The following is a 26,203-nucleotide window of genomic DNA, read 5'->3' as shown; positions in this document are numbered from 1 at the left end:
TCAAGATCTGTGCGTGCTGGATGACGGCGGATCTGTGTTTTGTTTTTATTACCTCTATTCCACGTTATCGAGTTAGGATCGATGTCAAGGCGTGCAAATCGTTTGATCTCCTCATCCGTGAGTGTATTCGGATCCGATTTATCTATTTTCAGTTTCTGTAAACACACACAACAAGACAAAAGTTTCCCCGCATGGCCATAGAGACTGTTGGGGAAAATAGAGTGCTGTTAGTCAGCAGCTGTTAATCCTGGCATGAATGCAGCATCACTTAAGTGATGCGGACACACCAGACTTAGAGCTAGGAATCTCGCATAGTCAAACCAATGGGAAGCGCAGGACATGTTCAGACAGAACTTGTCACTGGTGTTCACCATGGCCAAACATACAAGTACACACACACACACAAACTAACCAATACGTTTAATTTACCAACGGATACATGTTTATTTATGCACGGTACCAATTTTACTGAATGTCTCTTAACTTCAAATGTGGGAAATATAGCACCATCTCGACAGAATGTCACTCAACCTAAATAAACATTGTTGCCAGAAACTTACACATTTTCATCACACTCTGAATTAGTTCATTCCTAGCATTCACACAATGTGTTTAATTCCATTTCCCCCAGCACTCATTTTCCATGCAAAACTCGAGAGATGCATCATTTGTTCTTTCACAGAAGCTACACACGCACTACGTAACGTTGGAATAAGCACGGAATATAATGGATGTACTTTCTTACCTTCAGTCGCGCTTGCTGAATTGGAGAGAAGGCTCTACTCCCTTTTTGCAAAGGCACCAGACGTGCAAAGAGGGCCTTTGAAGAAAACACGTGTGGATGAAATGGCAGAGGAGATCAAAGCCACCTTTAGAAGGAGACGAGTAGCTACTGCATCTGATTAACGTTCATTTAGCAGCATGCATAAAGGTAAATAAATCTATGTTTGACATATTTACTGTGTTTGGTAAATACCATGTCTTGTTTCTGCTAAGGTACTGTATTTAAATGTTTTACTTGTGTTCCTACTCTGGAATAACAATTCATTTAGGTACTTCCGTACTGCGGAAGCAATCTGTGCAGATGAAATACTCCTTAAGACACAGATACTTTGGAAAGCATTACACTCCATAATAACCCACACATACATGCATTCCATGCCTTTTCCTAACTTGTTGAAGCATTAACTACGGAGTATAAAAGATCGCTGAATATATAGGCAGCAAGGCCTGCTGATAGGTCGCCCAACCCCCTCGCCCTCTGCCATCCCTCGCCTTCCCCCACGCGCGTGCTCACCTTGTCCGTCTGCGTGCTCTCGTGGAAGATGCGAGCGTCGATGGCGGCGGCCAGCAGGTTGTTGGACGCGGTGATGGCGTGGATGTCGCCCGTCAGGTGCAGGTTGAACTGTGGACGAGACAGCGAGTGAGCTGGCGGGCGGGCGACGTGAATACAATAATTTAAATCCTGGCCAATTATCTCTTCACCCCCCTCACTTGAAATAGTCGCTACACCCTCACCCAGATAGCATTGGAATATCCAATCAGTAATTGTCCTCCAACGTTTCTCCTTGTCCTTCAAGGGGCGCCACGGTGGAGAGGTGTTAACTACCTCGCCTGGTATATAGAATACTCTTTGGTTCTATTCGGTAAAGTCAAAGCGTTTTGTGTCCTCCCACACAGCTTAAAAGGACGCGACCTGGGCTGGACTGTCTTCACTCCAACGCTGTCCTCGTGACAGTACGGTCCCCTTCACCTGATGAAGGCCACTTGTGTTGTGGCCGAAACGTCGTGATATTTTGTTGTTTTATTTTTTACCTACGTGACTTTACCGAATAGAACCAAAGAGTATGGATCCTTGCAGTCACGAAAGCTTCAAATCTGGTATATAGAATGTTGTGGGTTCGATCCCAACCCTGACGCTTGTATATTTGGAGTTTGCATGTTCTCCCTGTGGTCGTGTAATTTTTTTTCTCCGAGTCCTCCGTTTTTTCCCTCCACATTTAGAAACGTGCGTTTAGAGTATTTGGCTGCAATACATTTCCACATGATGATACACCACTTCGTGGGGCTCTTATTTGTGGCCAGGTCACTTCTCAAAAAAGAGCTAGTGGGGGTCTTACCTGGTAAAATAAAGTGGTTTAGTTTAACACAGGCTTTCTAAATTGTCCATAAGAGGTTTTTTGGGTTAGATCACGTAAATATAAAATGTGCCATTAAACCCGCCACCACAAACAAGGCATTTAGTAAGATTTGTCACGTAAACAAAACGTGCCAATTCGTTACTAGTACAGCATATTGGTGTGTTGGAGAGTAAATCCACAACATTTATATTAAGAGCATGATACTTTTGGAGTTCAGCTTTCCTTTAACCCCTATTTTTTGTTTGGTGATTGAAATAGTTTTTCCTACATAGAAGTGTACATACAGACTCGTGGAATTCATTTGATATCTTAAACAATTAGTCAAGGCACAGAGCTCTGTTGATGTGAAATTCGACAGACAATTTTTTTTAGTCAAGGAAAAGATAATTTTTAATTTCTGGTTCAAAATTTTGAGCAAAACACAACTGTAGGGCACCGTGTGTGGTGCTGCTTGGAGGCGTGCGGAGTGTGCGAGCTGACCTCTTCCATGGGGATGACCTGGGAATAGCCTCCTCCTGCTGCACCCCCTGGTTTGGAAAAGCAACACCAATGATCAGAGACTAACAGATACGTTAATGAAATCACACCCATGGAGGTATGGATAAAGATCCTTCCTATAGCCTTAAAACTTTTGGGGCAAGTGCTGTTAATAAGCACCTATCAAGGCCGGCACGGTACGAGATGGTGGGCGGCCAAGCACCACCCCCGACTGCCTTTATCTCTCCAGTGGCGATGTTTACTACACACCGCACCAGGCTACTTATTCGAGGCTGAGTCGACCTAGGGAAAGCCCAGGACCAGTTCAGATAATCGTCACTGGTGTCGGCCGCGAGCGGGAATAGTACACTGGTCACCAGGTTCGTAGCGCAGCGCGCTAACCGCTACACGCGCACAACAACAAACAAATACGTGCTCCCACGCACCTTTGATGCCAAACGTGGGTCCCTGCGAAGGCTGGCGCACGCAGGCGAAGGTATTGACGTGCAGCTGTCCGGAAAGCGCTTGCGCCAGCCCCATCGTAGTGGTGCTCTTGCCTTCGCCCAGGGGCGTCGGGGTGATGCTGGGGATTACACCGCTCCACGTTTCAACTCGCACTCTCTCACACGCACACCAGTAGGCTCCCAGTTGCTGCCGTCACACTACTCCCGAGCACAAAGTAATATATATTTTTTCAACACTTTCCAACTTAAGTTAATGCATTAGCTCTGTCCAGGGGAGCACTATAATTTTCGTAAAGGCGATCCAATATGAACGAACCTGGAGTATAAAGTAGTGTTGCTATTTGAGACGTCAAAAGGTGAAGATCACAGTAACGACTGCCATAGTAGTGATAAAAGAGTGACAAAGATGCGAATGACAGCCGGTGAGGGTGGCTAGTGAATCAGCAAGTTCAGGAGCAATCAGCCAACCCCTTATGTTGTATTCTTTCAAGCAGAGCAAGTCAATATTTATTACTAGCCTTTTGCCCGTCCAAGGACGGGTGTATATCAGTAAATCCGAAACTTGCAAGCAAAAAGCAGACCACGTGATATTCATTGCATCAATTCGTGTGCAATTTGTAAAGCCGCAGTGACACAGACTTATTTCATTTCAAGGTTATAATCCCTTATTCATCATGACGTCCTTTTTACTTCTATGTCTCAATAGACCCTCAGGTCACGCGGAGCTCGCGTGACATGAGGGTTCTGCCTTTGTAGTGAGTGTTGTAAGTTGACGCTTAGGAGGGGTGAGGAGGCGCCTCGCCCCCCAAGTGGAGTGATGCCACCTGTTAATTAATATTAATGGTAGGGTGGGGTGTCCATTTGCAAGACGTCACCTCTTCATGATTATTAATGAGGGGGGGCTGTTCGATGGAGTGATGTCACCTGCTCATTATTATTAATGGCGGGGGGGGGGGGTTGCTACATGTGGAGTGACGTCACCTGCTCATAATTATTGAGGGGGGGGGGGGTCCATGTGGAGGGCGTAACCTGTTCATGATTAATTATTAATGAGGGGGGCTGGCCAACGTGGAGCGACGTCATGCGCGGGACACACAGATATTCTTGGCTCATTGTTGTTATTATTCGCTTGCCAACTCGGGTAGACCTCGGTAAAGACTATTTTTCAGGAGGGTCCTGCCAAGTGTTCACAGTTGTTGGCGATTCCATTATGATGCCATCCCAATTGAGCAATTTTGCAGGTAGATTTTTCAGCATTGGGCTGCTTTGGCCAAACCAGTTACAATGTAAGTTGTGCTTTAGCTATGGGAGGAAAACGAAGTATCCCGAGGAAACACGTGCGGAAAAGGGGGGAGAACATAAAAACTCCACACAAAAAGACACTTGGGTCGCGAGTCAAACCCAGGGGCTTCTTGCTGCGAGGCACAAGTGTCACCGCTGCCACCACCCTCTGCTGGTCCTAATTCACAGGGTACCAACGAGGAGCAAAGCCGAGTCTATACTTACTCATACGAATGCAATTTGAACGAATATACTTTAAGGGGCGCCATGGTGGTGTGATGTTGCCTCCCTCGCCTGGTGTGCAGGAGGTCGGGGGTTCGAACCTGACGCCTATATATTTGGAGTTTTGTATGTTCTCCCCGTGGTCACGTGGATTTTTTTTTTCTCCGGATCATCCAGTTTTTCCCTCCACATGCAGAAATATGAATTAAGATTATTTTGGCACTGTGGACTTCCACGTGATGGGCCACTTTGTTGAGCTGTCATTCGTGGCCAGGTCACTTCTGAAGGGGAAGCTAGTAACTGTGGGCTTTGCCTGGTAAGAGAAAAAAAGTGTATTTTTATTCGTATATATATTTTTTACTGATTTGTTTACCTTCCCTATAATGTGTACTCCTATAGTGTTTTTGTCCTGTTTGTTGTTGTAATGTTCTGATCCGCTCCTATTGGACATCTATCAGAAAGAGCTTGATAGCTCAACAGATCCCTCCAGTGCAAATAAAGATTCTGATTCCGATTTTGCATCGTTCCATCTGCACCCTGCCATTCCGTGTTGCACTCGTACCCAGTGACCACGACGTATTTGCCGCTGGGCTCGTTGCGCAAGCGGTTCAGCACGCACAGCGACACCTTCCCCTTGCCGTGTCCGTACGCCTCGACCTCGCTGGGCAACAGCCCAACCTCTCGGCCCAAAACCTCGATGGGCTTGGGCTTCTGCGAGCGAGAAATCTCGATGTCGCTGAGGGAAAAATCACGCACAACCAAGGGGTGTGATCGTCAGGGTTAAAGACATGTGTGACTTTGAGTCAGCCAGAACCATTAGAAGAACACAACTGAAGTGTGTGTGCCCAAAGGTTACACTATAAAGAATGACTGCATCTTGAGCAGACATGTCATTCTCTTATGCTCAGTCTGCCAATTAACTATTTTGCCCCCCTTCACCAAATCCAAAACAACTCTGCTCACCTCATATTCAACAATCCCTACAATTTCCATACCTCGACCCTCCTCGCGCAACTGCACTGACTCCCTATCTACAACCGTTCCTTGTTCAAATTCCTCACTCTGGTCGACAAATCCCTTCATATATTGCCACTCTTGTATCTTTATAAGTGTCGGCTTCTCGCCCCCTATGTTCACAATCTTTGCCATCTCTCTCTTGGTTTCTCCTTTTGCTCAATCCATGCTTTCCCTCTTTTTCACTTCTCGCCACCCACTGAAACAAACTTCCCCTCCTAATTAAAACAATCACCTTCGCTCACTAGTTTCCACTCTGCACTCAAAACTCACTTATTTTCCCAAGCTCATCCCACGACCCCTGAATCTCCCCCTCATAACCGCAACCGTTACTTTTCCCTCTTCATATTCTCATTATATGGCTCTCACTCATTCCCAATTCATTCAATCCATCCATCATCTTTTACAGTCATCAATTTCGCTTTCACCGAATTCACGAATCATCAAAAATTTGCCCATTGCTTCTTCTCATCTGTTTCATTCACCTCATCTCCACTATTACATTCATATGTACTATTATCAATTCTGTGTAAAGTGCCTTGGATAAGGCTCTATATCATTTTTTTTAAATGTAATGATTCATCAGCCAAAATATATTTATTACGCTGCTCAGGATACATTCACTGAATTGCGGGTTTTAGAACGGTTTGATTTTGGTACGGAGCCATTTCATACAAATTTCTCCTTCAAGCTGAATGAAAAACAGTACACAGAATGAGTCAAACGAGATACGGTACAGTTGATCCGTGGGCCGTACAAACGAGACGGCACAAGCAGGATAAATAAAATAATTCACTATCGAATCGAATCATCACTACAAATCACGACAATTCATCACATCATGGTAGGGGTGAATTGTTACATTCCCCATACTGATATTAGTGACACGTTTCATACGTAGGCTTTAACAACCAATACCATGAGTGACACGGCAAAGGAGAAGCACTGAAGCCATACCATGGGACAGGCTGCTTTGGCTCAATCTTCAGATGGGTCAGTTCCCACGTTCCAGTCTTAACTTGCGCCAGAAACTTCTTTGCGCATTCCACAGTGTTCTGAAATACGTGAAAGCGCATACACAGCGAGATAACAATCGCAAAGAAGTTTTATAAATTACTTACAGAACCAAACTGAACGTGATGGTTTCTTGTTCAGTCATTAATGACTGGGCTGTTACCATAAACTCACTACACACTTGAGAATTCAACTGAATCTCTGGCAGTTGCTTGGATTGGAATACAGGATCTCAATAGTGGCAGCTCAGAGACTCGATGAATAAATCAACTAAACATGTGAAACTATCTGTCGTCAAACACTTGGGGTCCTTTAAAACTAGCGACCGCCAAGACATCCTGCCTTCTCTCACGTTACATCTCCAGTCTCGTTTATCTGCCATCATCCCTTGTCGCGATGTATCCTGCCCAAGCCTGCTCACTTTGACCGCCAGGCCACGTCCGAACATAATTTAACGTGCATAGATTGACTAAGTGGTGAGATGTTAACTACCTCGCCTGGTACACAGGAGGTCGTAGGTTTAATCTCGACCCTGACGTCTGCTGTATATTTGGAGTTAGCATGTTCTCCCCGTGGTTATTTGGCTGCTATAAATTTCCACATAAGCCACTTTCGTTGAGCTATCATTTGTAGCCAAGTCGCTTCTGAAAACGAACTATATAGCTGTGGGCCTTACCTTTTAAAATAAGGATAGTTTAGTTTTAGTTTAAAGCAGTGCTTGGGTGCTGTAGTAATGCGTCTGCATAAATACCTCCATCAGCATTGCGACGGTCATTGGGCCTACGCCACCGGGCACAGGCGTGATGAAGGAAGCCACTTCCCTTGCTTCTTCAAACTTCACATCTCCCACCATTCGCTGGCCGGACACTTTGCTTTCATCTGAAAGATATATTTCGTGTTGACGCCGAGCGTTTTCTATCGGCGAGAATCACCCGCTATGACAATTATATCAGAAGCATGGTCACCGACAATTACAAATGTAACAAAAGCTGAAAAGTGTGCAAAAAAGCCTGAAGAAAATACATGCTCAAAAGTATACACATAGATAGAAAGAAAGAGCAGCACATGGCATGGACCAAATGAGCAAACTTAATTCATAGGTATCATACTGACTGTTAAGAAAATCGGGCTTGCAGCAAGATGCATTTTAAGGGTTGACTGCAGATGACCACGGTTGGTGACGGGAATGGCAACAAAGGAGAAAGTACCAGAGAGGACCATAGTGGAGATGAAGCAATGAGATTTATTCAGATGAAGAAACGGAACAGACCGTAGTTTCACAGGATCAATAGCGATTTTAAAGGCATTGGGAGGCTCTCTTCTCATAGTAGAGAGAGAGAGCCTTGCCAATGATTACGACATTTAAACATAGGAGTTGATTTTAACTGTGATTCTCCTAGTTACCTGGTATGTGGTTAATTCCACAGTCAATCACAACGGCACCCTTCTTGATCCAGCTGCCACGAACCATCTCGGCTTTGCCAACAGCCACCACCACAATGTCTCCTTCAGAAACCTTGCATCAATATGGACACACAGAAGATTCAGAGTTGATACGATTAATTGACTAAAAACTATAATTAGCTTTGTCGTCAAAACACTGGGGACTTTTGAAAACTGGCGGCTGCCCAGACATCCTGCCTTTTCTCATTCGGCTGCCATTCCATGTCCAGTCTCGTCCATCGGCCATTGCCACTTCTCATGATGTATCCTGCCCAAGCCTTCTTATTTTACTTGACAATGTCTCGAAATAACATTTGTTCCCTGCTCCACACATTCCTTTATGTCTCTCGGGATAAATCAAAGCATGCTATCTCTCCGTGACTCTTTGCTGTTTGCCAGTCCACATATCTATTTCTGACTATTGCCTGCAAATATACATATAGTGGGCTAACATATGCTTGGGGTCTTTCGGTAAAGTCACGTAGATAGGTTCAAATTAATAATTGCTTATTTTATTTTTATTAATTTGAACCTATCTACGTGACTTTACCGAAAGACCCAAAGACTATGAATTCCTGCAGTCACGAAAGCTTTAAGTCAAATGGGCTAACAGTTTAATACGTAGACTTTCGCGACCAATATACTCCATAAGGTTTGTTTGGGTCAGATCGCATAAATATGTAATTAAATCCGCCAACCAGCCTCATCTGGTTGTAATTACTGGAGAAACATCATACTTAAATTGTAAATGTCGTGGGTTTACTCTCCAACACACCGGTGTGCTGAACTTGTAACAAATTGGCATGTTTTGTTTACGTGACAAACCCTTACTAATGGGCTGTGTCACGTGGCGACGGGTTTAATGACACTTATATTTCCACGATCTAACCCAAAAAACCCTCTATTACAAAGTGGACTAACGGTTCACGGAACACCCACTCTTGACAGAGACAAAGAGTGAGCAGAACGCTTGGACTGGCTTAGTTTGAGAATGCATTTTACAATACAGAGCCCTGAAAACACATCTCAGCAATTTGGAAGTTTGGCCAATACCATGTTCAAGTGTATTTGTATAACCAGGTGAGAACTGAAGTGAACAGGGTAGTCTTATTTGTAAGAGTGACCGACCCATTTCTTTTTGCTACACACTACCACTAAAATTGGATAAGATGACATAAAAAAAGCAAAAACTGTGGTCAGTTGCACAACAGCGAAGTTATTTCCGCCCCCCCCCACCTCCTTAATTTACACAGTTTTAAATGACAAACCAAGAGAAAATTCCACCCAAGATGTTTGATGTAATCGGCCAAAACACCATTGCACAAGTGTAAATACGCGCTTGTCCGTTTTACAATGGACGTGAATGATCTGTCCGATGTCGCTGGAAATGCGTAGGCGATTGTGTGCCGGCATCACGGTCCAAAATTAGAAAATGTCCCCACAAACTGCTCGTTTGAGGATCACACAAGGTGGCAATTTTCACGCCCTACTGCCAGACTAATGCCCGAGTGCACACCAAGTGCCAAGTCCCTTTTACGCCCCGGCGTAAAGAGCACTATTAAAACCAAATCATTATCTTCATGATCATTATATTGGATTACAATTAATACAATCGTTGTGGGGTGGTGAATCGTCACATCTTTCGGCGGCATTTAACAATGAATCGATTAATCGACCAAAATCGACTCCTACACTCACAGCACATGCATCAAATCGTGCAGGTAAGAATAAATTATTTCCATTACTAAACACTACAGTGGCTTCACCTAAACACTGCAGGCACTTAGACGTGTGACATCACCCCCCCCCCACAACCGTGAATAACCAAATCATTCCACCGAATTGTGACTATTATTCAAATCGCAAAAGGGGGAGGGCTGGGAAGAAAATTGTTACAGGACTACTAAACAATTAACACAAAGACAAAGATTTAACCGTATAGCCTTTAGCAGACTTGGGGCAAGTGCTGTTAGCGGGCACCTATGAAGGCCGGCATGGCACACGAGGAAGTGGGTGGGCAGCTCCATGCCCAGCCGCTATTGTCCCCCCAAGTGGACATGTCTACGCATCGCACCAGGTACTCATTTGAAGCCGAGTCAACCTAGGGGAGGCCCGGGACCGGTTCAAATATTCGCCACTGTTATTGACCGAGCGGGAATCAAACTCGGGTCACCGGCTTCGCAGCGCAGCATGCTAACCACTGCCCCACCACTCCCCACACACACACAGTGTGAACACCACGGTGACAATCGCGGTGGTAATGTGCGTCGCTACGCACCACTTTCTCCAGGTTCTCAGTCTTGGAGTGGCAAGTCGTGACTGTGGCGTGGTTCCAAAGCAGCAGGTCGTGCATCGGAGCTCCCACAATACTGCTTCGCCCCAACACGACTGCTCTCTTGCCGGCGATTTTCATCCCTGGGCAGTGCCACAGCAAATGTATGGAGGTACAGACAAATCAGCAACACCTTTCAGTTTAAAACACCCACTCATTGCAAAGTAGACCTAGCGTAAACCTAGGGAACAGTTTTTGCCAGGACACGTAAGAATAATTTCTTGTGTTTAGTTTGTCGTCCTTCCGCCACACCTCCGATTAGCACCGTTGGCTATGTACGGTGTGAAAGAAGATTAACATACATACATACAAACATACAAACAACAGTATTCATAGGAATTTAACGTGAGATTAAAATAACACCGAGGAGATATCTATAGACTTAGTTAACTGGACACAATAGCTTAAATACAAAATAAAATGCTGCTGTAATTGTTTGAACACTGGACTTGCATTCCAGGTGGCCAGTTTGGTAAATTTCCCAGGGAGGATTTCTTAGATCCCATCTCCCCCCAAAGTCTGGCCACACAAATATATATATATGCCACGGTTTAGTTGATCGGTAGAGGTCACATATGATGGGGTTAAGTGTGGGTACTCCCACCTCTTCAAAGATGTCTGGCCAGCGTGGAAGAGGAGTTGAAAATACCCTCAAGTGGAGACTTTTCTATCGGCAATGGCAAGAGCAAGCTATTTCATGGCGGCAGCTTTACCTTTTTACACAATAGTTTTGGTAATGCGGCGTAATTATGTTTTTTAGGATTTCATTAAGACAAGTTCTAAAATTCTACATTACCATTTGCACTGCCAACTATCATGAGTTGGGGCGATTGGAGAGTGCATTTAACAGATGGTTATAACAAATGGTTTACTAAATAATACACGAGTCAAAGTTTGTAACGCTGATTTCAAGGTTCATCATGGGACCACCTTTGCCAGTACCAAAATATGAGAATAGGTTTTCCCCTTTTTTCTGGCAACAAACGGGTGTAAATATGTTAAAACACCAAACTGAAACCTTTTACAAGGAATCATGTCTGCATTAACCACAATACTTGTGGTCAGAATGCAAACAAAAAAACACTGATAATATATGCATTGTCTTTGGCGTCCTCTGGTCTAAAACCATTTGAGACTAGGCTCCAAAAAAAGCTGTCTCTGGTGTGGACCAATCAGTTTCAATCTCATGTCAAGGCTATTTTACGCAGGTTGCGCCACTTTTCAGGCATTTCAGATTTTTAGCAAAGTTCACTTTCATAAGCAGAGACAGTTTCACTTGTTAGCAATGACATTAATTGTGAAATGTACCGTACAAAAAAAACCCTCAAATGTTTTATCAGGCAGCCAAACAATCAACGGCATTTTAATCCAGTAATATGCGACACAGAGTTTCTCAGTGTCGGCAGCTACACGTCTTGGCATTTCCTTTATGCCTTTGACCATGACACACGTAATACGCAGGTTTTGTTTCATGCTCATGAATATCCACTGTAAACGTTGTCATGCCCTCTTGAATCAACCTTATCCATGGTTGTTTTTTTTATATGCTCTTGTCTATGTACTTTGGATTTGTTATGCTTCCTTTGGCTATTGCTCTTCAGTCTCACCACATCCCATGAGGTGAAGAGTGAATCGCATTATATTTTCAGAGCAACAAAATTCCTTGGGGGTTTGGGAGGAGAAAATTGCTGGTCGCTCCCTCAATGTGCCCTGGATTCGCTTCTGTCCCTTTGGGGCCCCCTAAGAGAAGTTTGTGTTAGCACTCCACAGAGATGGAGGGGGGGAGGGATATTTTATATTTCCCATATAGCATCCCAGGGTTTACAGAGGTTTGGGGGGGGAGCCTGGGTTACCCAGAACGTGCGTAGGGGTCGTTGATTCCTGCCTTTCTCGCTTTGAGGGCCAGGGTTTGGATGGGTTAGGGTTGGTCATGGCTCTTTTCTTGTGAGTTTTTCAGGGATTATAGCGAGGTGGTCCCTTTTTTTCTGGAGTCAATAAATCTCCATTGGGTGACTTGGTGTAATTCACACCGATATTCAGAGTCAGTGTTCGGCTGAACGGGGTTTTACTGTACGTTTGATCGGGATGCATGTTAACTTGAAGTACAGGGACTCCTCTACTTACAAACGAGTTAGGTTCCAAAAATATGTTCTGAAGTCGGTTTGTTCATAAGTCCAACTTTACTCCTGTCGATTCCAAACACAATGGCTTTAAAAGTTGTATAATCTCCTGTAGATGCCACCACCGCCATCTATTGTGCAGCGGTCGAACTTACGACTCTCGGTCCGAACAGGCAACTGGACATACGGATAGGTTTTTGTTAATATCTCTGAAAATTCTTAAGTCGAATGTTTGTCAGTAGAGGAGTGCCTGTATGCTGTATTCGTACACACTTCTATGTCACGGCATAATCGCTGGACGTTACGCCTGTGGGCACGCAGAAGCGTGGCAGTCCTTAACCTCGCATTTACTCCTGTGTTAGACATCTGCTTGAGGAATACGTCCATCACGTTCGATCGAATACCTTACCTGCGTTCGGCTGCACTGTTTGTCAATTGGATGTGCTGGTTTTGCTCCTCTATGTTGTTTCTTGTTTGTGAATTAATTCGACGAATTGTTAAACGACGCAAGCGTAAAACCCTTACACAATTCTATTATTAATCATTAAGCCCTCGTTACACGCATTGGAATGCCGAATGAGAGAACATATTATTTGCAAATTATATAAAAGTATTACCATTAAAATAATGAATTGAACGAGACTGAATGAGACAGAATTGTCTGCTGTTTATGTATTATTTGCTGTTGTAACTTGCTGACCCCGCCTATACTGGACATCTGTGAAAAATTGCGTCATAGCTCATTGGATTCCTCCAGTCTCAATAAAGATTCCAATTCTGAATAAAACCGAGATGTCATGAAAAGAGACAAAAAAAATATTGGACTCTTGTACCGAATCGTGACGATGATTAGAATAGCACGTGTGTGTGTAGGGGGGGGGGGGGGGAGAATGTGATGCATGCGTAGGTGAATACAAACGCCACCTGTCCTGCGAATGAGCTCCATGCAGCCCTTGGGCGTACAGGGGAGAATGCAGTTATCCAGATTTCCGCGAGACAAGAGACCAGCGTTGGTGCACGTCAGCCTGCAGAACGGTAGGGAACACACGCCGGAACGATCTACGTATTTCACAGGCCCCGTAGACATCTATACGCGCATCGCACAAAGGTGTAACTTGCGTACGGCAACTCGGGAGACATACCCGTCCACATCCTTGCCCGCGGCAATGAAGTTGGTGACGCGGTTAGCGTTAATTGGATGGTCCGATTCCAGCGGTAGCTGCACAATGATCCCGTGCACTTGCGTGTTTTCGTTGAGGTCCTTAATTTTTTCCAGCAACTGCGCACAAGATTTCGAAGTGTGCGAGTATGAGAAACGCTCGCGCAACTACAAACTATCTTCATTTGAAGCTTTCGTGACTGCAGGAATCCACTCTTTGGCTGTTGGTAAAGTCATTATAGGTAGAAAAATTAAATAAAAAATAATATATCACGACGTTTCGATCGCAAGACAAGCGGTCGTCCTCAGGCGGAAAAAAATAATCCAGCAGTAGAACTGCTGAACCAGACAACTACAAACGCGTGGGTCAAACGTTTCGCGTTTCCTCCGTATTATCAACGACTGACTCATTGCAACAAACCAAGTGGAATTCGTACCTCTGTTTCGGTGGTGTTCCTTGACAGACATACGTGGACAGCAGCCACTCCAATCTGGACCACAAGGTTGTTAACACAGTTAAAAGTAATGCGCCAACAGGGTGTTCATAGAAAAATACAAATGTCTGAATGTGACTGCATTTCTGGTCGGTGCACGCATATGAGAAACAAGCTCATATAAAGTTTCAATGTTTGTTACACGAAGGTTGAGAGCATGAATATCTGTCTGTTATTAACAGGAGAGCAAGATTACACTCTACCCCAATAGTGACAACTTTCTACTCACAACTGGTTCACATCGATGATCTTTGCAAGAGTTATTGTGCCCCACATTTACAGACAGACAGACATTACAATGCATTAACGCTCTCAAAGCTGGACTTGAATTCAAGTACATCACCATATTCTAGATCTGAAGTTTTCGTGACTGCAAGGATCCATATTCTTTGGTTCTTTCGGTAAAGCCACGTAGGCGAAAAATTAATTAATTAAATCACGCCGTTTCGATTGCAACACAAGCAATCATCAGGTGTGACAACCACAGCAAGAAATTCAGTAAAAATAATTCCTGTGGTTGTCACACCTGATGATGATTGCTTGTGTAGCAATCGAAACGTCGTGATTTAATTTATTTTATCACCTACGTGACTTTCCCGAAAGAACCAAAGAATATACATCACCATAGCATATCTGATCAAGATTCTATTTTTATGTTTCATGAACAAAGCTGAAACTCATGTCAATAGCCCAGTACACACAGCCTATATAATTATCAACGATAATACAATATTTAAATATGAAATGTGGTTGTAAGAACACGGTTGAAGAACAATGCTTGTTAAGACATAAATCATAATACTCACCTGTGTGTAATTTTCAAGAGATCTTTACAAAAGATCAACTTTAGCAATTTTGGATTAAAATTTATATTAAAAATTCCCAGACAGTGCGCGTGTAAATTTTCACAGCCGAAATCACCACAACAGGCAATATCCTGACCCAACTTAAGGGGTTGCAGGCTGTGTACGATGGCTTGACAGCTACGTTGTGAAACTAACAGAGCTCAAATATGCATTAAATAGCAAAGTATTGAATCAATAACCTCTTGTAGCTAAAGAAGTTGCAATTTAGAAGGACGAAAGGGATGCTAGTAGAGGGCAGATGGATTCGAGGGAGAACCCAGGGTGAGATGGAAGGATGTGGTGGAACGATGTACGAGAGGTGTACCTGACCGAAATAAGAGGCACAGAAAATAACAAAAACATGAGCAACTAACCCCTAGCAAATAATGGGACTTTTTGGCATAGAATAAGAAAAGAGCAATCATGAACCTCTTCTGCAGCCTTCAGTTTCATCTTGATGTAAACATTGGAGTCTTCACGGTCTCCAACCTGGGCAAAGGTGATAAAATATAATTTAAAAAACCATTTGTAATTACTGTTAGTCTCGTAAAAAAATCTTAACAGAGTAAACTGTGATCACGGCTCAGTCCGAGCGTTACCTGCACTATGGCCAGTCCGAGTTGAAAGGTCGGATGCTTCTGCTTCAGTTCTAGGATCTCTTTTTTGAGTCTTGCACGGACATCGCTGCGAAAAACAACATTGAAAGAAATAACCACGGCACTGCTTTAACAACCATAACCTCCTGCATATGTGCAATGGATTTACGAATTAAAACGGCGTTTGCCCAAACGATTCAAAGATACATTTGCTCTGTCGAAATCTTTGGCAAGCAGAAGGTGCCAGATGCAGTGTAACAAAATATAGTGGTGTAGTGTGGAGTGTGTGCGTACGCGACATACTGTGCCATCGATACCAAAGGTTTGGCTTCTCTCGTTGCAAATCCAGCCTTCCGAGCACCAATCGCAATTACGTAATGCCGGACATTCACACAAGCTGCCAGTAGTGCTCTGTTTAATACAGTCGGCATTCTGTACTTATTTTCAACTTCTTTCTTAACAAAACTTAACAAATTTATCCGAGCAGTCTTCTCGGTCCACAACTAAAATATATATCCTTCAACTTTGCGGATCACTAAAAACTACACATTCTCACAAATGACCTTTGTAGGTATGAAGCGAAACAGTAACACAGAACATATTTACAAGTCATAGCCAACAGACACTTCAGCACACACCACACCACTGTGTGACCATGCCTAATATAAAGGCTACAGTGACTAAGCATATCTCTAAAATAATAAATATTATGAATCCGTGTTGTTACAGGAGGGCAAAGTGTTTTCCAGTAATGGTGCAACGGGGAACTGATTGTATCAGCTGCAGGTCAAACTCCAACCTTCAAATTTTAGTTAATGTCACTGCCAATGCGATAAGACTTTGACCAATCAACATAGATTATCTGGGGGCGTTGTATACCCTACTCGGAGTTCATAGCATTACCAGGGCATGCGAGACATAACCCTAATGTTCCCAATATAACCATAAACTTGTCAATTGCTTTTGACCGATTGAGAGGAACAGAGCGGCATGTTTTCACATTTGCAATTAAAATAACTACAATTTCCAGCAACATTAACTTTCCAAATAACGACTCACATTCAACTTCCACAATTCGCCCACTCCTCAAAAACTGTACTTGCTAAAAATGCACAAGTTATTTTGTGTGCCACATTCGTGCTCTGGATCACTCCTTGTCCAATGAAGAAACCAACGCGTGTCATGTATAAGCTATGTAACAACAGACTTTGATTGTCTAATGCAAGGTTGATCAATAACTATTATTTCCCATTGAGTAAAAACATGTCCTTCTAATTCTGTGCTCTATGCACATGTGGACTAACCAGCTTTCAATCAGAATCAGAATATGTATTGATACTGGAGGAATTCGATGAGGTATAAAGCTTTTTTTTCACAGATCACTAGTTCCATACCATTGCAATCTTCTTCTTCCACGCGTTTGTCCCACTCATGTGGGGTCCGCTGTCCTAGCCAACCTTCTCCATGCTGCCCTCCCTGTCCTTCGCCACTCTCTTTCCGCTCCTCGGACCACCATGTCCGATCACACCACATCGCCCCACCTCTTCTTCTGCCTTCCTCTTGATCACTTTCCTTCCACTTGCACCTTCTGACCCATATAATCTTCCTATCGTCTCTCAACATGACCAAACCGCTCCAGCCTTTTCTCTCTCATCTTCTCTGTGATTTCTACCACCTTGAGTCTTCCTCTCACTTCCTCATTGCAAATGCGAAATCAAAAGGATTTGTTTTTCAGGAACGATAAAATGTCTTTTCAAGCAAGTGAATTCAAAGGGTTTTGATTTTTCAACCAGAAAAATGCGTGCACTGTAACACGCCACACAATAATCAAGTTAAATTGACCAGAGGTTTTGGAGTCTGAACTATTTCTGAGTAATGAGGATATACTCTTTAAATAGATTTTCTAGATATCAGTATCTATCCAATGCCTTATACTGCCCTAGCATTTTAAAATTAGGTGGTTAAAGGGCATTGGTGGTCTTGATAACGTATATCCGCTCTCAGTTATAAGAAACGAATGCCAGAACTAAACAATTACAACAGTAAATTAACGCAGCACAAAATTTAGATTTTAAGTCCACAGCGCTGGAAATAAAATACCTGCTCAGATGTTAAAGTTATGTCTTTGAAACGAGGTTATTGTTGATGCGTTGCACTAATTGTAACTTTGCTCAAAACATCCATGGGATGTTTAAAATGTCAAATGTATTTGTGTCCACTTATACCACACAATGCCAAAGCCCTTATCCTGTACAATGATGGTGTTTGAGCCGAACTTAACACCAATAATAGTGAATCTAATTAATTTGCACAGCCACACAAGTGAGTCTTTACAACAACAACAAAAAACCCCTTTCAGACTATTGAGAGCAATGCTAATTCATGAGCGTATTTTTGTGGAGAGTCATGGGACGTGGGATTCTTTTAAAATCTCAACCTACAAATACAAAATTTCAGTCTGTCACCTGAGGATATCTAATTATTTTAACAACATACTCCCCCCTCATTACATAGCCATCCGTGCTGACACTTACATGCAGTGTATAGGGAGACTCCCCAACTGTCTGCAACTTGTCGCTTCCTATGTCGCTTTGTGCAGCAAAGTCTGTCACTAGCTTGTGCAAAAGTGGCTGCTTCTCGTGCCCTTGCGAACAAGACCCACAACGACACTCAGCAGTGAGCAAGATACTTTAAATGAAACGGTCGTTAGAGCTATTTAAGTCCTGTCTTGAAAACTCACCTCTTTAAATTTGCCTTTAGCCCCTAGTCCTGGTCGTTTACCTGCAGGTTATGTTTATTTACTACTTTCCACACACGGTGCATTGGGATCTACGGATGAAAAGAGTCTTACAAAATGTAAATTATTAATCTGACTTTTGCTAGCGATGCACTGCGCATACTCCCGCCCTCTCCTAGCAATTCAATAAATTGCAATAATCATTATCATCAGCAGCCATGATCAATGCACGATGGATGAAGGCCGCCCAAAGTCATTACCATTTCTCACAATTCTGTGAAGTAATAACCCACCTTGCACCTGTACGTGAACCGAATTTATTATTCTTATTTTAATGGTCTCATTCGTATAAAAAAATAATTTTCTCGGTCTCATTTGAAAAGCTCTGATCTCTTCATTATCCAAATTGTAACATATTTATATAGCATACACGAATCTTTAAAAAATGTATTTTCATATGCATCATTAAAGCAACCTTGTGTGGCTAACGCAATTGGTTTACGCAAACCCCGCAGCCATGTAAGACTATACATTCACCGCAAAGACAAAACAAGAATCAATTCTTGAATTAAATGGTTACTCTAAAATCTAGGAAATCGTTTAATCACAAGGGAGGTGAATAATTGTCCACCACGCTGATCAGTGTGACTTGGTGAAGATGGGGAGCACAGACGTGAAGGTTTAGAAACAGAGTACAACAATGGATTTTACTGCACTCCCCTCTACTGCCCGACACAGCCCCACAGGCCCTGTGACGATCCGTTGCACGTGGTGGTCTACCCTTCAAAGCACTACCCAGACTCAACAACTGCTTTAGTTTCTGAGAGCTGGCAAGATGGGGCACATTCCGGGTGATTTGACCAGTATCGCTCTTAAAAATGTGTACTTGTGCTGGCTTTATTAGAATAAACGTACAATGCTTGCAGAGGCAACCGATAACCCAGTGAGCAAATGGGCTTTGACCAAGCTCAAACCCATCTCAATCATGCCAAAACCCAATGACCCAGCGTGGACCCAGCTGAATACTGCCAATAAAATGTCACTGCAGGGTGAACCCGGCCCAACACGGATGGATAATGCCACATGCCTCCAACCTCCAGCCTCTCGAACACAACTGCTGTTGCAGAGCACCAGCATTTTCTGTCACGTGTTACCCACTACAAGCATGAACGATGCATGTTTCAAATATCTGCATAAAGCAGTGGCGTAGTAGTTAGCGTATAACGCCAATAACCCAATGACCTAGAGTTTGATTCGGTCACGTACAACATCAGTGGTGAATGATAACTAAACCGGTCATTGACCGGTCTCACCTACCCACTCCCACCCACCCCCCTTCCCCAACCTGAAATGAACAACGTGGCGAAGCATGGTCATAACATCATATATAACTATTATATCCTTATGTATGGCAGCATATATATTCAGGAGCCAAATGCCAATGTCTGCTAGCCACGAGAGGGCTTAAGCAGAACTTGTGTAGTTTTACTGTCCCTTCTCCATGTAAGGAGCGCAGACTACATTGGTTCACTATGTCGTCCATTGATAGCTTACGTGCTATTATGTAGATAAATTATGCACCGGCAAGCACACTAAACTATATGATTTAGGACTTGAGTTTGATTAACAGCCACGGCAAACATCATGGCTGTTCTGAGCCCCCTGTCTTTAACAACCTGCACCGACCAGCATCGTGAAGCATGGGCAAACAACCCCATGACCGACAAGGCATGAGGAAGCCTTTAAGCAGCAATGGATTGACAAAGAATATAATTGTGTTAATGATATTTTTATGCTGACAGGATTGCTGGTTTTTGGAGATTACATGCATGAGCAACCCATCTGCAGGGGCAATAAGGGTGCCTTTACGAGGCAGTAGAGCAAGTAATGTGTGGAGTGTAGGTATGTTGAACTTCTTTCGCACCGTACGTAACCAACTGTGCTAATCGGAGGTGCAGGGGAAGGACATGAAACTAAAGACAAAAATCAGTTCTCAAAAAATAAGTTTTCACTCGATTTAAAAGTCCGTAGCTCCAGTGGCTTCCTAATATCGGAAGAGCGTTCCAGACGGCCGCAGATGCGCATCTGAAAGCGCGTTATGCAGTGACCGTCTTTGTTCGATGGCCAGCCACAAAAGACACTTCCAGGATGACCAGAATTCGCATTATGATGGTTTACGCTCCCTGACGAGATAAGCAAGGTACAGTGGTTCATTTGTGGGAAGTACTTTCGTGTGTAATAAGTGCGACCTTATAATGTATTCATTCAGCAACCAGTGGTAAGGAGGTTCGCTCACTACGCTATGAACCCAGGGACCTGAATTTTGATTCCTGGCAATAGCTAAAATCAGTGGAGAGTGATATTTAAACCGGACCTCGGCACTCCCCTCTTCAACATGATTGACTCAGTGTGGGGAGGAGGCCTTCATCCAACTGTGAATTGAGAAAGGGTGATACATTATATTAATATTATTGTATTATTACAGCAAGTTGCTATCTAGGCTGTAAGAATTTGAGTGCTATCTTCTCTTGGAGGTATTTCTGGATGAAGTAAATTAAAAGTGAAATCATTTGTCAATCCACTGCTGTATGTTGAACTTCTTTCGCACCATACGTAGCCGGCCGTGTCGGTCACGAGGGTGGTTTGACCAGCCTTAACTGCGCTGGTCAGTGCGAGTTCGTGAAGGGTGTCTATGATAGCAATCGCCACTTATGTTAGCTGCGGCAAGGAATGATAGTCAGGCCGCCAGGTTGATAGCGCAATGCTCTACAACCACAACACCACCCCTTTCCTGAGTATACGATCAACTGTCATACAGGTAAATAGATGCAACAGTTTGCTTTAAAGCAATATTTAACCACTAGAGTGCAGGATGTTGTCATTTTTATACCAATATAGTGGGGATTGTGGAAGAATGCAAATGTGCCACTACGTTAAGTACACAATACCTTGCTGATCTCATCAAGGAGCATAAACCATCGTGCACCACACTCCCGGTCATCCTCGCAGCGGCTTTTAGCTGGCCATCGAACAAAGACAGTGACCACATCGCGTGCTTTCATATGCGCTTCTGCGGCTGTCTGGAAAGCTCTTCCCTCCGATATTAGAACGCCACTGGAGCTATGCACTTTTAAATGATCTAGATTGACAAACGTATTTCTTTAGAACTGCTTTTTGCGTTTAGTTTGTTGTCCTTCCCCTGCACGGTTTGCTACTCAAGGTGCGAAAGTAGTTCAAGATACGTAGATAAATATTAACTCAAAGCACTCACAGGTTAAGGTTTAATGCAAGAAACTGTGCACCATACAGTAGACTAAAATTAATCAAACATTAACTAAAATATCCATGCACATACTTCAAATAAACCTTACTTTAACTTTACCAGAAGTGGTGTTACTTATGGAAACAGGCCAAAAACACATCACATTTTTGTCATTAATTACAGACTTATAGTTGTAATATACACACGTCTATACTGTATTCAGTTAGATGCAATGACCTTTTATCAGAGCAGAAAGGTCAGTTAAAATGATTTACTACAGTTAAATGAATTGGTTTTTTCCAGTACAAGCAAAGTCCATTATACAATGTAAACCAATTTATACAACACCTCAAACATGCTGATTGACTCAAAATTAACAGTTGCCGGCATGTACGAACCAGAATCAGAATCCAAATGTTTATTTGTACTGGAGGAATCCAAAGAGCTATAAAGCTCTTTATCACAAATGTCTGTAAAGGTCAGCATTGCCCATCGATTAATTTCCAATATCCTCAGCGCTTTTTGTGTTTGGCCCTCATGCATAGAACAATTTCCCAAACTCCAATCCCCGCGAATCCACCAATTCATATGCTCGACGAACCACGGACAAGCGTGCCCGTGCTCTGCAGTCCTTTATATATTAAGGTGGTATGGGCCAATTACCGAGAGTTTGTTTACGTGCGGGAGGAAACCGGAGCGCCCGGAGAAAATTCACGCATACGAGACACAGCAAGCTCAGGTGACCAATTTGTTTTTACCAGGTAAAAACCCACCGAAACGACTTGGCCACAAATGATAGCTCAACGAAGTGGCATATCACGTGGAGATTCATAGAAGATAAAACATTCTAAACGCACGTTTCTAAATATGGAAGGAAAAACCGGAGGACTCGGGAGAAAAATCCACTGGACCACGGGGAGAGAGAGAGAGACGCGCAAACTCCAAATATCACAGCAGCAGAGATCGTGAGCGTGGGGATCGATCCCACGACCTCCTGCACACCAGGCAAGGTAGTTAACATCTCGTCACCGTGCATAACCACCATCGCTATTCAACCATTGTAAATCACGGCATTTAACTTCTACATTGGCCGCAATACTGCAAATATCCCCATTCCATACATGCACGGCCCATTTGTCAATCCACTGCTGGATGAGGTCTTCTCCACGCTATGCCGAGTCGTGCGGGAAATCTACAGTTCACGGTCCACCCTAAACCTCATCCACCACACAAACCACGGCAGTAGACGGAGGACAGCTGACGCACAAATGGAAACTTAAAAAGTCACCAATAGCAGCGTGCGACTGCGGACGTCCAGAACAGAGACCATGACGACCAATAACGACGCAATTCCCCGATCCACAAATACGAAAGAGACATCACTATGATGATTATCCCCGCTGCTCCTGACGCGGTTGTCCGCTGGCTTGACCGCCTGAATGTGAGACTGTAGTTGTTGTTGTTGCTGCTCTGCATCTCTATCAGCAGCCATACGAAAGAAGTATACAGTATGACCATACTGCACCTTCCAGGATGCATTTGCACTTCAAGGGCATTTAAATGCCCCCGGATTGTTGAAAATTTAAATGCCGAAAGGGCCAGGACTATGTACATTAGTACACTCTTTAAGGCGAAGTATTTAATAGTTAACAATGAAAGTAAAAGTAACTCCCTGCTAAAAAAAACCGTGATGGTTATATAAGCCCCACGCATGGAAATTCCACATTCCAATGACGGGTCCTAGGCCGGCCATAAAATAAACTCCCGTTGGTTTCCAACAGGAATACATTGTTTGAATATTATTTAAGGTCTCACGTTTAAAAACAACTGATTATGTATAAAACAATTAGCTATAACATAGTTTGATATAAAAACATTAAGTTTATTGAAAGTGTCCGAGGTAAATGTGGGCCTATGCACGTCCAGTATACTTTATACAGTGCTTTAACAACATTTTCTAACGCATTGTCACCCCACTGCCGAAAGCAACTTGACTAAAAAAAAGACACACACAACCTTAACACTTAAAAATCAACTTTGAAAAGTTAGCGGGCACAAAAATCCCCTCACGACCACAACTACACTTTGCGTCACTTACGCAGAGACGTCTTTGCCGCTCAGTAACACCGCTGCCATTGCACGCGTGCGTGTGTGTAACACTTCGGGAGTTCTTCGTTACGCGAGTCAGTCGCCGACGATTTAAAACACGCTTGCCTAAGGTTGTATATGTTTCGATTACTAACGCTCGCGTTTAATTGCTTTGCAGAAGTTTTCAATCGGAGCTGAGGGGAAAGTTTGCCTGAGGTGGGAGGATGGCGGGAAACGGAGAAGCGACGGTGGCGCGAGCTCGAATTTAAGGCGCGCGCGCGCGACAAGGCCGGGCGGTGAGGGGGGGGCGGGGCCTCAGGACTAACAGGGGGCGAGGCCTATTAGAGGGATGGGGGGGTGCGAGAATAAAGCGTGGCTATTGGTGAAGTGATGAGGGAGGGAGGAGTCTGATTGAGCTCGTGGGCGGAGTCGCGGCTCGGAGGGGCGGGGGGGGTGTTTATATAAGATGCGTGGGTCATGAGAAACACGTGGTGGGTTTAGGACGCAGTAGTTTCAGTTTCATTTATTAGTTGTAGCCCTGTGAGCCATGTGGCTCTTGACTCGGGTGCAACAGCAACAAACAAAAACATGAACAAAGAATTCACAACAGAAAATCCAGGAAAAAACAGCAAAGTCTTCCAGTAAAAACACCGTATATCAACGCTGTGTGCAAAAATCCCAGTGAGATGCAAGTCAAATAATAACCATACGACAATTTAGATTAAAGTTATCAGGCTAACTCTGTAGTTCAACAAACATGGCTAAACCAAGCGTTTTCGTAATCACCAAAATAAAGCTATAAAAGCAATGTAATAGTGATCATAGAAACTGTGATTCAAATTTAACAATAAACGATATACATAACATGTACGACCAAACTTCGCAGCCATAGCTGGCAGCATGAGTCACTCTATAACAGCAGGAGTATCAGTCGGAGTATCAACATTTTTCAGGAGTAGTAAGGAGGCTATCTCGATCGGTATAATCCACAATGGGGGGGGGTGGGTTTAGGTTAGGTCGCATAAATGTGTCGATAAACACGTGGTGAGGTTGAGCTGCAAATGTTGAATGAAGCCAACGCGTGTTTTTTTGGGTTGCTTTGGCGCGCACAGGCCAACAACAACACAGCGCATTCCTCAACAACGCTGCGCCGGCTTGACATGAATATTACTGCGATGGGTGACGTTTCGAGCAAATGCCCCTTCGTGTGATGAATTGCCTGTTATATATTAACTAGCTTGTTAGCCCGTCCAAAGACGGGTGTATTGCAGTAAATCTGAAATATTCAATAAAAAAATTGTGCAGCTCATGATTATTAATGGTGGAGGTTGTCCCAATTTGGAGTGACGTCACCCCCTCAAGGTTATTGGGGAGGGGTGCGGCATGTGGATTGACGTCACCCCCTCGTGGTTATTGTGGAGCGGTGCGGCATGTGGAGTGACGTCACCCGCTCATGATTATTAATGAGGGGGGCTCATGTGTGGAGTGACGTCGCGCGCGGGACACACATTCTTGACTCATTATATTAGTAATTTTTAAGTCCGCAGTGTTGGTGCCTAAAAACAAGGGTCGCGAGGCAGGGGGTGTCGCGGTGGGGGGGTGAGGTGACGAGGTCACGTGGTGGAGCTCGCGCCACGACCACGCGGTCGGCGAGCGTGGAAAGTGGTGGCGACGTCACAGGGCGTTACTAATGTCAATCCACTGCTGGATGAAGTGGCGGTGTTGTCTATGGTTCGGGCAGCTCGTGTCGGTTCGTGAAGGCGGGCGCTGGGGGGGGCGTGGCAAGTACCGTGCAATGGATTTTGCTGCACTCCCCCCCTCTGCTGCACACAACGTAGACTTCTGCTTTATTTGCACGGTGGGCATCCGTCCAAGCGCGATCCAGGCTCAATACATGTACGAGATGGGGCGCCATTCCGCGTGAAGCGACATCGACAAATAACTCCCCCCGACTCTTGGGTTTTCCAATTTGGCAAATTCTCATTCGCCGCGTCGTGCATGTATACAGTGTTACTGTAAACGTGTTTCTGGTGTTGGGAATTATGTTTTAACGCATATCAGTTTTATAAACCCTTTCTACTCTCAAACAAACAGTTCAGTTTATTTTGGTATAGCCCTATGAGCCATTCGGCTCTTGAATCGGGTGCAACCACAACAAAAAAAAACACGAACAAGAAAAACATCACGTTTATGAGCACAATACTCATCGAAAACCCCCCTGATATCTGCTCACCCCATGTTTTATTATATTTGCAGCCTCACATTGATTTAACGATTTCTGTAAGTAAAAAAACATTGATCAATAACACTGCCTTCAAAGGCAAAATATGAATGTGTAATGGTAAGTTGCGGGGAATGACCCTTCATATTTACGTGCTGTGAAAAAGGGTCGTTGCCCGAAACGTCGCCTATTTTCCCTTCAAGCCCACAGTTGTTGACAGCGCAAGCTTCAAAGAGCTATGGTTGTCAGCAGATGGCAGTGGCGGGCCATGCTCCCACCGCTTATCGTCCACG

At 43.9% G+C, this 26,203-nt stretch overlaps 1 protein-coding gene across 2 annotated transcripts in view; it reads right to left on the bottom strand.

Moving 5' to 3' along the window:
* The window catches only part of MTHFD1 (methylenetetrahydrofolate dehydrogenase, cyclohydrolase and formyltetrahydrofolate synthetase 1), a 37,270-nt gene extending 13,272 nt beyond the window's left edge, over positions 1-23,998 (bottom strand). The window contains exons 1-16 of one of the 2 annotated variants that reach the window (XM_032974422.2): positions 23,700-23,998; positions 15,606-15,690; positions 15,436-15,495; positions 14,105-14,158; positions 13,651-13,787; positions 13,433-13,533; positions 10,335-10,471; positions 8,018-8,129; positions 7,365-7,492; positions 6,557-6,654; positions 5,148-5,321; positions 3,065-3,201; positions 2,622-2,668; positions 1,298-1,405; positions 746-820; positions 53-155 (exon numbers count right to left, since the gene is read on the bottom strand). In XM_032974422.2, the coding sequence (XP_032830313.1) occupies positions 53-155; positions 746-820; positions 1,298-1,405; positions 2,622-2,668; positions 3,065-3,201; positions 5,148-5,321; positions 6,557-6,654; positions 7,365-7,492; positions 8,018-8,129; positions 10,335-10,471; positions 13,433-13,533; positions 13,651-13,787; positions 14,105-14,158; positions 15,436-15,495; positions 15,606-15,690; positions 23,700-23,737 (1,594 nt within the window). In that variant the 5' untranslated portion in view covers positions 23,738-23,998. Of the gene's footprint in view, positions 1-52; positions 156-745; positions 821-1,297; positions 1,406-2,621; positions 2,669-3,064; positions 3,202-5,147; positions 5,322-6,556; positions 6,655-7,364; positions 7,493-8,017; positions 8,130-10,334; positions 10,472-13,432; positions 13,534-13,650; positions 13,788-14,104; positions 14,159-15,435; positions 15,496-15,605; positions 15,691-15,905; positions 16,208-23,699 lie in introns of those variants that run through there. The other variant, XM_076052011.1, reaches the window with a different exon arrangement.
* Between the last annotated feature and the right edge of the window lie 2,205 nt (positions 23,999-26,203).

Source organism: Petromyzon marinus, chromosome 53, assembly GCF_048934315.1.
Source record: "Petromyzon marinus isolate PM22_M1 ecotype Great Lakes invasive population chromosome 53, UKy_Petmar_22M1.pri1.0, whole genome shotgun sequence".
Taxonomy (NCBI): Eukaryota; Metazoa; Chordata; class Hyperoartia; order Petromyzontiformes; family Petromyzontidae; genus Petromyzon; species Petromyzon marinus.
The sequence above is the reverse complement of the archived record's forward strand: the minus strand, read 5'-3'. Positions and strand labels throughout refer to the sequence as shown.